The sequence below is a fragment of the Polypterus senegalus genome, chromosome 3, assembly GCF_016835505.1.
Source record: "Polypterus senegalus isolate Bchr_013 chromosome 3, ASM1683550v1, whole genome shotgun sequence".
NCBI classification, from domain to species: domain Eukaryota; kingdom Metazoa; phylum Chordata; class Cladistia; order Polypteriformes; family Polypteridae; genus Polypterus; species Polypterus senegalus.
This window is the reverse complement of record NC_053156.1, coordinates 298,560,024-298,572,821: the sequence shown is the minus strand read 5'-3', so window position 1 is coordinate 298,572,821 and position 12,798 is coordinate 298,560,024. Positions and strand designations below refer to the sequence as shown.

Below are 12,798 nucleotides of genomic sequence, written 5' to 3'. Positions count from 1 at the left end.
TACAGATCCCAGCATGCCCTGCGGGTGTCCATGTGAGAATCCCAACCCAGGGATGCTATCATCTGGTGTACTGGAGGAGATAATGTTCAGCCATACAAACCCCCCAGGTCTTTACGTTGCACTCGTCAACCAGGTGGTTCGTTGTTCAGTCCCGGTCGGGATGCCAGCCCATGTGTGCCATCCATTACACAAATTAACAATTAAACACCTGAGCTCACTCTTTCAGAGATGTGCCCACACAGCCACATTTTTGGACACGTAACGGAGACTAAAAGGAGCTGCTCGTTCTTTCTGATGCCCTCTTTCTGTACAGCCGGTGATTTTATAACAAGCACAAGATTCTGCTCACCCTTTCATCTTTAGGTTCCTCCTCGTCATTAAGATGCATTTGGGTCGCCCGCCATGGGAAGCTCCAATCTGCATCCACTTCCTGATGGTGGCACACACACAGCTGACAGGAAAGCCCGTGTGGTGCCCCCCCAGGCTCCATTATTCTTTTCTTTTCTTTCTCTTTAAAGCCTCCCTTCCTGCCAAGCAGGAATTCCCCTTTTTCCGCTTTCCTGTGGCTCTCCTGTCACCGCCGAAGTGACTCAGCAGCTGCCCTCCTCTTAGTTACGAGCCACGGGCCCCCTCACGTTCCCCATAGAGATGACTGAAGGGTGACAGCGTTGTGTGACGATCTCAGTCGGGGACACCTGCTGGGGACGCAAGGGAATAGCATTCAAGGCCAAGCCGGAAAGCGGGGAGTCCGGAAGGAACCAGCAGGTGATGCGAGTGAAGGAAACGTCATGTCAGAGGTGGGCTGCAGCGACAGCGTTTCAAATTCTCAGCCCACCCAACCTTTAAGGGACGGGGCAATCGCATGGCTTAGAGCAGTGGTTCTCAAACTGTGGGGCAGGAACCCCTGGGCGGTGCGAAGTAACAAAAGGGGGGCGCAAAGATGTGAAAAAAAAGAAAACAAGAATCAAAAATATGAAAAATCCATCCATTGAAACCAAAACAAATTGACTTAAACTAAATTTTGATACTAGAAAAATAAATCTAGAGTTAGAAAAATGTCGATAAGAGTTAAGTAGGTATAATGAAATATGTGTCTATGATATATCATTAATTAAAAAAGAACAAATTGGTATTAGTGGGCTCCTTTCAAAAAAACGTTAGGGGGCTGCGATTAAAACTATTATGAAAACTCGGGTCACAAATACGTAAAGGTCGAGAAACGCTGGCTTAGACTCCAATACCAGGATTTTAAATACAGCAAGCACAGGGTCAGGGCATCATTTCGGACCCCCGTGCCACCCTGTCTGGGGTTCCCACAGGTACTTTCATACCAATGTTACACGGCCTGGTCTGGTACCCCACGATGGACTGGCACCCTATGCCAAGGTTGGCTTCTGCTTTGCCAAGATGAGGTCTGCACATCTGAGACCCTCTAAGTGAAAAGCAAATTCAAGAAACGGATGGATGGATAGAAAACTCACATCCTTAAAAGTCTGATGTTAGGTTGCATGTCATCAACTGCCAAAGGAAATGTCCCTATAGCGCCTTTCCATAATGACCGTCATGCCAAGGCTCCAATTTACTGAATTTACACAAATCCATCCACCCATCCATTATCCAACCAGCTACATCCTAACTACAGGGTCTCGGGGGTCTGCTGGAGCCAATCCCAGCCAACACAGGGCGCAAGGCAGGAAACAAACCCTGGACAGGGCGCCAGCCCACCACAGATTTACACAAATATTTTTTTTAAAAATTGTCACACACGGTTGTGAGCGTCACACATGGAGTCACCGGGGGATCTGAACTTACACGCCGGTGACTTTATATGGCGCCTTTCCGTAATGAACACCACATTAAGGCAACTGTCAGACTTGTTTTCATGATTTTACAGTGCGAGTTGCTATATGAACAGCAGCCCCCCGTAATACTTGGGACACAGACACACATCTCCTCGATATCGCCCTCTGCTCCAAAGTTCAAAATTACAAATCAAACAATTCAGACGTCGTGAGTAAAGAGCACAGCGCAGACGTTCATTTAAGGGGATTGGCAGACGTCTTGGTCACATGACACTTACAACAGTCCCCTCCTTTCCGGGCACCATAAGGTTTGGGACAATCGGCGTCATGGGGTGTTTGTGATTCCTCTGGTGGGTTTCATGGCTTCAGAAGATACCTGGAACTGCTTTTTGCCATTGTTCAACATGAGGACCAGAGCTGTGCCAATGAAAGTCAACGAAGCCATCATGTGCTTGAACAACCATCATAAAACCATCGGAGAGATTCGGAAACCTGAGGATGACCACAATCAACTGTCTGGAATATGATGAAGAAGAAGAAAGAACCCACCGGTGGGATCAGGAATCAATAAGGGACTGGTAGGTCGAGGAGGACCTCCACTGCTGAGGACAGAAGAAACCTCATTATGGTCAAGAGAAAGCCCCCAATGCCTGTCTGACAGATCAGAAAAAGACTTCAGGGAGCCGATGTGTGTGTCAGAGATGACTATCAGCAGAAGACTTCATGAGCAGAAACACAGACGACACTCTGCAAGATGGAAACCACAAGAACAGGATGGCCAGATGACAATCTGGGAAGCAGGACTTGAAAGAACCTGCAGAATTCCGGGAGAAGGTCTAGTGGATAGAGGGGACAAAGATGAACCTCATCAGAGTGATGGCGAGAACAAAGTGTGAAGATGACAAGGAACTGCAAAGCAGACCACCCCATCTGTTAAACATGGTGGAGGTGTTGAGCATGTATGGTTGGCACAGGTCCTGGCACAATAAATTCTGAGGTGTGTAGAAACATCTGATCTGCTCGAGTTCCAGTAAAGGCCTCCAAACTCAATGGACAGCACTTCATCCTCCAACAAGATAAGGAGCCAAACACACTGAGGTTATCAAAGCTTAAAAGGTGCCAGGCCAGTCACCCGATTTCAGTCCAAGTAAGCAGGCCTTCCATATGCTGAAGAGAAAAGTGAAGGGGACAAGCCCCCCAAAAGAAGCAGGAGCTGAAGATGGCTGCATATGAGAGGCTTGGCAGAGCATCAGCAGAGAAGACCCTCAACACCTGGTGATGTCTGTGAATCGCAAACTTCAAGCAGGCATTGCATGCTGGGATATGTGATATGATGACTTTAATAGACCTGCCAGACATGATGGATGCCCTGAAATAGGGGGGCCGTGTAGATAAAGTGCTGCGTGACCGAGATGTATGCAGATCCCCTTAAATGTGCACGATGTCTGAATTGTTCGATTTGGGGGACATCAACATAAAGTGCGTCTTTGTGCCCAAACCTCATGGAGGGCACAGTAGCAGGCTGCTGTCACATAGAAATCTAATAAAATGTCTCTTGTAAAAATGATTAAATCAGACTGAAACATTCAAATCAAAGTTCTGCTACTTCCTCCAACACAAGGGGGTCCTCAGTCACGGTCCTGGGGGGCCGCAGTGCGTATGTCTTTACCAGCCAGCCGATGATTATGATAAGAGAGATCGACAGTCCAAATCAGGCTTTGTATTTTGAGTCGCATCGTGAGGAGCAAGAAGAAGTCGACTGAATAAGGACCACCGCGTCCACCCAAGGAGCCCACCTGCTATCTGCATCTCCTTAACTTATTTTCGTCCGCTTCATGTCTCGGGTTTCTCTGTGCCATTACGGCATCACCTTGTACGGTGGCGTTCTTCTGCTTGTGCCATTCATCTACATGAAGCCCAAATTTCTCCACTTGATCACACGTGAAGCCAAAAAAAAACCAAGGATGTGCTGCCTAAGGATACCCGACCCACCGGAGGAGGTCTTGTCAAGCAACTTCAGGCCAGAAGTTACTCGCGGCCCACTCAATAGGAATCCCAGGTGCCTCACAGGAGCTCAGACTGAAAAAGCAGAGACCACGTGTTGAATAAAATTAATTTATTAGGAGTACAAAGAGGCAGGAAACCCACACGACACGTTGGAAAGGCAAGGATTTGAATTACACAAAAAACAAAAGAGCGGAAAGCCATCGAGGTCAACTTGCCTAGAGAGACACATGGCGGCACACTCCGCCGTCTCTGCCTAATGTCCCCCCTGACACAAAGCAGCTCTCCCTAGCCTGGGCTCTGGTGTCTGCTCACTGAGGCGTGCCATGCTCTGCCGTCGGCGCCCGTTCAGATGGGATTTGACCCCGGGGGGGTGGCACGTGTGACGGTAAGGAGGACTGACACGGCTTTGACCAGGGAGAGGATCGTCTTGAAAAAAAACAGCAGATTGGCACCGCGAGGGGTTTTTGGAAGAAATCGTCTCAGCAAGCTGTAGAGCGGTGCGACGCTGCCACAAGACTCCCACCTATCACACCCAGCCACCAGCTCACTGTTTTTGTTTGGCTTTTCTTTTAGGCACAAAAAGATTAGCAGACAGGCGGAGATTTCCACAGATAAAACAACAGAGGTGGAAAACAGGCCATAACCCCTCCTGATGGCTGCTGTGCACCCCCTAATCTCTCCTCCTGTGCCCCCATGACCACTTGCAGACCTGCAGTTGTGCACCCCAAACAGAACTGCATCGTGGGAGTGCTGCATTATGAAGCCAGGATCACAATATGTGTTGTTTGTGAGTTAAGTGTATCGACCAGGTTGTACAGTAGGGGGGTGGTGGGCATCAAAAATGTGACCCCATGCCAATAATTACCTAATACTTTTAGTTCCTAACAGTGACCCCCCACACACTTTTGATTTCAATATTTTTTTTATCAATTGTAACCACAAGCCTATCAACCTTAATAAAAGGACACGTGTGTGTATCTGTGGGTCCATCTGGTTGCTGTGTCTCTGACATTCCAACAGAGGGCGCATCACAAGCATTAACAGTTCTCTTACGAATCTCATTCCAAATGGCATACAACAGAGACATATGCATTGCATTGGTCATTCCAACAGATGGTGCATCACAAACATTAACACATTTTATGAATCTCATACTAAATGGCATATAACAAAGACATATGCATTACATTTGTCATTCCAACAGATGGTGCATTACAAGTATTAACACAGCTTTGCGAATCTCATTCCAAATGGCATATAACAGAGACATATGCATTGCATTGGTCATTCCAACAGATGGTGCATCACAAACATTAACACTTTTTATGAATCTCATACTAAATGGCATGTAACAGAGACATACACACCACATTTGTCATTCAAACAGATTGCACATCACAAACATTGACACTTCTCTTACGAATTTCATTCCAAATGCCATATAACAGGGACGTATGCATCATAGTGCATCACAAGCATTTGCAGTATTTGCATTAATAAAAATGTCTGGGATGCACCATCTGTTGAAATGACAAATGCAATGCATTTTTTTACTATATGCAATGCAAAATACATTCCAATAGAGATGGTGCACTGCAAATGTTACTGTTGAGGTCGACGTGGATTACTTAGATTTCAAATCCTCTCAGATGAGCAGCACAGCCATCTTTAGTATTCATATTTCAATGGTGATCGGACATTTTATCATCCCCATGGCGACATCTTCCATCCTTTTTGTTTATATGACTACTCCTCATAAACAGTTTTCTCTTTCAGTAATGGCCATCTACTACTCCTAATGACCATCTCTAAAATGTACCTGTCCCAACAATGACTCCGTTTGTTTTCTGTTTCAATAGTGACCCCTCCATAACATTTTGCTGCCCCTGTAGGGATATTATTCCGATTTGTTTTCCTACTTCAATAGTGGCCTCACATTTAGATGCACCAACAGTGACCCCCCAAATTTTTTGAGATTCTCTAAAATTCTGCTATTTCAGTAATGACCCCCTTTGCTCACGGTGTGCCTTTCTAACAGTGAGGTGACAACTCTAAAATGTAGTTGTCCCAATTGTGACCTTCCCTGTAATACTTTGCTGTTTCAGTAGTACCGCCCCCTTTAAAATTTTTCTAACATAATAGTGGCCTAACATTTTCCTGTACTACCAGAGACCCTCCAACTTTTTTCTGCTTCAGTATTGATCCCTCTCCCTATTATTTTGCTGTCCCAGCTGGGACCCCCAAATGTTTGTGATTTCAGTGGCTACCCCTCTCTAATATTCAGCCATTTCAACAGTGACCCCCTTGCTGAGATTGTGCCTTTCCAACAGTGAGCCGCCATCTTTAAAGTTTACCTGTACCAACAGTGACCCCCTCAGCATTACCCCCAGCCCCACATTTCAGTACCCTAACTGTCACTTTGTGTCCCCTCATTTCTTTACAGTTTGCTCTTCTCCTACAGCCCTGACTGCCCCCAATGCCGGCTGTCCTCTTTGTAACTCCTCAGGACATGCAGGAGCTGCTGACCCTTTGGTGTGGAGACGTTCCTGTAAAGTGGTCTTAATAATTCTCATGAGGGTCTGGGTAAAGACCGCCAAGTTGAGGGCACCAGGCCTGGGGTCTCTTGAACCTTCAGGATTGCCACTTGATTTCTCCGGCCTGTTAAGTCGGCACTGACCATCCACCTTGCCGTGGCATTGACACCATCCGCCTGTCCCACTTGATTTAAAGCAGTTTGTTATCCCCCATCATCAGATGGCAGCATGGGCCAAGCGAGCCCCCCTCACGTCAGCAGGTCTGAAATGCGCCTTCAGCGGCGACTCACATTTGGAAGACTAAGAAAAATCCTGCTTAAGCGGTAATCCCGTGAGGTCCGAGGTCGCGGGCAGTCGGCTCCAATTAGACCCACACGGCCGTGTTGTAATCAAATAGCGGCGGCTGCACTTTCTCTTTGGAGTCGGCAGGGAGCTCGGCGATGTAAACCGGGGGTCTCGGGCTCTTCTGGTCGTCCGCCGGCTGAAGTCCTTTCTTTCCTGCAACGCTCACTCGGAACGGCAGGTAGAACGTTCCTTTTGGCTTTGCCACCTTTTTGGCCCTTTTTGAGACGTCTGCCTGTCGATCCGCCAGAGGTAACCAGCCGGGTTTCTCCTTGAGCAGTTTGTCCTTATCCGGCCGGACACTCCGCAGGATCTTCTTGAACATATTTGCCGTCAGCGAGATCTTCCGGCAGATCTCCTGAGAGCGGCTCATCCTCAGAGAATGATCCTCGGTGGGCTCCAAGGACTTTTTCTCCACCTCGGGTAAATCCAACCAGTTTTCCACCAGATCGGCAAAAATGTTATCCCCCAGAACGAGTGGCTGTCGGTTTCGGGTCTGGCACATTAAAGAAGAAGTCCAGTCACTGGTGTCCTCCATGCTCCCTCTGGATTCCCAATTCCGGCAGGGACTCTCCTTTATGAAGAGCCTTTGGGAAGGCTCTGTGGGGAGCGGGGTATGGAGGTCCGTACCCGATGAGCCCGTGGTAGTGGGAGAACTGGCATAATGCATGCTGTTCTGGGAGGAGCAGCAACTGGACTCAATGGAAGAAGACAGGGTGCTTGGCTCATCCTCGGAATAAGTGGGGCTCCTGTCACCCCCACCATGGTCCATGCAGTCCATCAACTTCACGGGGGTTTCCTTAGCCCAAGGGGCCAGGGCCGGAGTTGACCTTTGGCTTCCAGAGATGTCCAGCTGTTCCAAGGCTGTCTGAACCTGCAGAAGTTTCAGCTCTTGGAGAGCTCCCATCATGCTGTTCATCTGCTCGTGCAGGTTGTCACCCGCCTCCTTCATGGAGAGCTGCAAGAAAAAGAGACAGTCAATCAATCAGCTGGATTCAGAACAAGAGCAAGAGTGAGGATGGCCGGAACTTTCTAAAAGACCACTGAATATGACAGGAGCTCACAGCCCTTTCTGAAGTTCGGGATTCATGGTTTCAACACCCACATCCCCAGTTTGCTGAAGGAGGCCCTGATGGCTTCCCCCAGGACCCCGGGCTTGGTTGTCTATCTATAAATCCTAATAGTATTCACGGTTGCTGTCCCATATGGTCCAACTAGTAATATTCCTTTCATCCTTCTGTTAATCCATGGATTTTCAAGGGCACCGTCCAGCGCCAGGGAGAGTTTGGAAGCAAAGAGCCAACCCTGGATGGGGTAACCCATCCACCAAACACACTAAACCCTGCCAGCTCCCTCATAAACCTGAGCATGGTCTTGGGGAGATGGGAGCACATCCCAGCAAGCACTGGGCACAATGCAGGAACAATCAATGGAAAGGGTTCTAGTCCATCAGAGAGCAAACGGCACACCCATCAGGGGACAAGCTATGGTCACCATTCTACCTAACCTGCATGTCATTGGACTGTGAGATGGAAGGGGAGCGGCCCACGCGGACATGGGCACCCTGCTCTCCTTGTTTTGTTGTCAGGCAACAGCACTGCCATGATGCCACCATGCTGCACTCTTTGAAATTATGCCATTCCACATTCTCCCCGAGGTGCAACAGCAACACAGATGGGACAAAAGCAGCCAACAGCAGCAGATGATTCTAGTAAAACACAGCCCCCCAAAAGTGATGAGGGTAGTAAAACACAGCCCCCCAAAAGTGGTGAGGATAAGGGGTAGGGTTAGGGCAGTAAAACACAGCCCCCCCAAAAGTGGTGAGGGTGAGGGTTAGTGTTAGGGGAGTAAAACATAGCCCCCCAAAAGTGGTGAGGGTGAGGGTTAAGGTTAGGGGAGTGACAATGTCGCAACACACCTCAGAGAGTCAGTAGTGGCAGATGGCTCACCAGGTCCTCACAAGCACAATATGCAATACCTCTCTATCTGTTTGTACTGTGTATTGATTATATAGTGCCTTTCACTCCTGTCTCTCTTTTACCTGCTGCATTTCCTATTTATTTATAATAATGCCTTTCACATCATTATATAGTGCCGTCCATACCTGTCTATTATTTAATGCACTTTCTGTCTTATGTAATCTACTTCATAATATACAGATCTATCTATCTTTGTAATGCCGTTCACATCTGTATGTTAATTATACTGTATAGTGCCATTCATACCAGTTTCTCAACTATCTACTGCATTTCCTATCTTTTTATAATGCTGCTTTTCATATCTATATATTATTATATAGTGCCTTTCATACCTATCCCTTTTTTATCTAGTGTACTTCCTATCTATCTATCTTTATAATGTCTTTCGTGTCTGCATGTTAATCATATAGTGCCTTTCTAACTCTCTCTTATCTACTGCATTTTCTATCTAGCTGTATTTGTAATAATGTATATTGTATAATACCTTTATCTTTTGCATTTCCTATTTGTCTTTGTAATAATGACTTTTACATCAGTATAATAATTATATAGTGCCTTTCATATCTATCGCTCTATTATTTACTGCATTTCCTATTTATAATAATGCCTTTAACATTTGTATACAATGCCTTTCATACCAAATTGTTAATCTGATGCAGTTCCTATCTATCTTTATAATGTCTTTCACATTAAGTATGTTAATCATATAGTGCCTTTCATGTCTGTCTATCTATCATCTACTGCATTTCCTTTCCATCTATATAAAAGTGCCTTTCACATCTGAATACCATATAGTGCCTTTCACATCCATCTCTTTATTGTCTAATGCATTTCCTATCTACCTTTACAATGCCTTGCACATCTGTATGTCAATTATATAGTGCCTTTCATATCAGTCTCTCCATTATCTACTGCATTTCCTATCAATTTATAACAATACTTTTCACATCTGTTACTATACGGTGTCTTTCATATTGAACTCTTTATTATCTAATGCACTTCCTATTGGTCTTCATAATGCCTTTCACATTTGTATGTTAATCATATAGTGCCGTTCATGTCTGTCTCTTCATTATCTACTGCATTTCCTATCCATCTTCATCATAATGCCTTTCACATCTGTATATTGTATAATGCCTTTCATATCTTTTTATTATCTAATGCATTTCCTATCTCTCTTATTAACAATGCCTTTTACACCTGCATAATAATTACATAGTGCTTTTCACATTTTTCCACCTTTCTCTTAAATATTGTCTTTCATATCTGTATATTAAATTATATACTGCTGTTCACCTTTACCTATTTAATAACGGCTTTCATGTCGCTATATGAATCATGCAGTGCCTGTCTGGTGTCTCGTAACGCCTTTTGACATTTCAACAGAACGGACTACTCAGCCCAGCAAAGCTCTTCCATCCTACTCACGCTGATCGTCCTAAATAACATCACGTCGAGTTCTGAACATTCTCTCGAACGTCTTACAGTTCAACACATTATATGGCCATTTCATCCAAGTGTCTGTGGTTGTCAACTTTCTAGCGTTTGTGTGAAATGTCCTCCTAACAGGATTCCATCTGGTGTCACCCGTGTGCGATGAGGGACGTGCACACACTGGGGTACTACGGGTGATGCTCGAACTTCTCACCCTCTTCCAGCCCGAGAGAAGAGGAGGAGCCCATGGAAAAACAGTGACCTCACTTCCGGGGTTTCTGAAAGTCCCGCCCCCTACAGTGCCTTTCCCCATAGGAACGCCGTGATGGCCCGACATTCGTGTTCGTGTCTGGAGGATTCCCAGCCCAGTCTGTGTGGAGTCTGCAATCAAAAGTTGGAATGAGTGGGAGACAGCCGCCCAAAAGCTGGCAGAAGCGGCAGAAAAGGTCTCATGTTGGCTCTGGCATAAGGTGGAGGACTCTAGCTGGAAGACCGGAGGAAAGGGACAGTAACTCGGACACCAATGCTGTCCCAACAACTGTAGAGTGTTGCGCTTAATGGTCGAAACTCTCAGAGACGTTTGGGCATCACCCGACGACCTCAAGGCCACAGCTACCATCTTTAGAGATGGGTGTACGAAGAGTCAATTGATGTAAATGCAAATCGGACCTGCGACTGCTGGAGCTACACAAGACCAGCCATTGGAAAAAGAAAAAAGAAAAGCATGGAATGATTACTGAGCTCTGTGATGTTTTGTTACTTTTGTGTTGCTTTACCATCACTGCTAATAAACGGAGATCTCAGGGAGACCCCCCCACTTATTGTCCCATGTCCCCTTTCTCCACACACTGTACTGTATAGGACGTCGTGTCTCTCAATGCAATATAATGCCTCTCCTATCTATTTGCATGACAATGTCTTTCACATCTCCTGCGACTTCAGAGACCCTTCACTTTATGTTTCGGCTTTGTGCTAAAATCATTTTAAATTCATTTTTGTTCTCATCAAGCAACACTCGATACCCCAGAATGACAAAATGTAAAACAGAATTTTAGGAATGTTTGTAACTGTATTAAAATAAAAAAAAAAAACTGGGGATCCAGTGCATTCAGGGTATATATTAATTATATAGTGCCGTATCTAATAATGTCTCACACATCTACATACTGTATAAATTATTTGGTGCATTTCATTTTAATCTATTTTATATTGCCTTTTATATTTATTTACTATTTGCATAGTGCATTTCATGGATGTCTCTACAGTAATGCCTTTGAGTTCTGCAAATTAATTATAAGGTGCTTTGCATATCTATTTGTTGGTACCTTTTATATCTACTTACATGTCAATGCTGGGTATATACAGTATACACACACACACAACCATATATATACAGTATATATTTAATGGCTCTTTTCACATCTCTATATTAAGTATATAGTGCCTTTAATGTGCATCTATATAAAAATGCCTTTGACATCTGCATATTAGATATACGGTGACATTCATATGCATTTGTTTAATATGATCACATTTCTAAATTAGTGCTTTTCTATTTAATAATAGCGTTCACATTTATATATTTATATTTCTCTGCTCATTAATACTTTTCATGTCCATATATCAGTTATATACTGCTTTCTATGTGTATCTACATAAAAGTTCCTTTGATATCTTTATATTAATTATGTAGCACATTTCAAATCCATTTTATAGCTGTCTAATAGTATCTTTCATCTATATATTCATTATATACTGCCATCAGTCAGTCTCCAACCCGCTATATCCTAACACAGGGTCATGGGGGTCTGCTGAAGCCAATCCCAGCCAGCACAGGGCACAAGGCAGGAGCAAATCCTGGGCAAGGGCACACACACACACTAGGGACAATTTAGGATCAGCAATGCACCTAACCTGCTTGTAAAGACTGTGGGAGGAAACCCACACAGACACATGGAGAACATACAAACTCCACGCAGGGAGGACCGGGAAGGACCCAGGTCTCCTTACTGCGAGGCAGCAGTGCTACCCACTGCACCACCGTGCCGCCCTATACTGCCGTTCATGCCTAAATATATGTAATAATGCCTCTCGTGTCTTTATATCAATCATATAATGCATCTCTTATCTATCTGCCTATCTTTCTATCTAATAATATCTTTCACATTCTGTCTTCACGGTGGCGCAGTGGCACGGTGGCGCAGTGGTAGCGCTGCTGCCTCGCAGTTGGGAGATGCGGGTTCACTTCCCGGGTCCTCCCTGCGTGGAGTTTGCATGTTCTCCCCGTGTCTGCGTGGGTTTCCTCCGGGCGCTCCGGTTTCCTCCTACAATCCAAAGACATGCAGGTTAGGTGGATTGGCAATTCTAAATTGGCCCTAGTGTGTGCTTGGTGTGTTTGTGTGTGTCCTGCGGTGGGTTGGCACCCTGCCCAGGATTGGTTCCTGCCTTGTGCCCTGTGTTGGCTGGAATTGGCTCCAGCAGACCCCCGTGACCCTATTCGGATTCAGCGGGTTAGAAAATGGATGGATGGATGGACATTCTGTCTTTCATGTCTATCTATTTAATAATGCCTTGGACATCTGTATGTTAATTATACAGTGCATTTTATCCATTTTTTGCATCATATGTATCTGTGCAATAATGTCACATTTCTACAAGTATATTGGTTATAGAGTGCTTTTTCACATTTCTATGTTATTT

At 45.2% G+C, this 12,798-nt stretch overlaps 1 protein-coding gene across 2 annotated transcripts in view; it reads right to left on the bottom strand.

Annotated features, from left to right (window-relative positions):
- Positions 1-5,380: 5,380 nt before the first annotated feature.
- Positions 5,381-12,798, bottom strand: part of inka2 (inka box actin regulator 2) — a 47,576-nt gene continuing 40,158 nt past the window's right edge. For both annotated transcript variants that reach the window (XM_039749493.1, XM_039749494.1), the window contains exon 2: positions 5,381-7,643. In XM_039749493.1, coding sequence (XP_039605427.1) covers positions 6,708-7,643 — 936 coding nt within the window. In that variant the 3' untranslated portion in view covers positions 5,381-6,707. The remainder of the gene's footprint in view (positions 7,644-12,798) is intronic.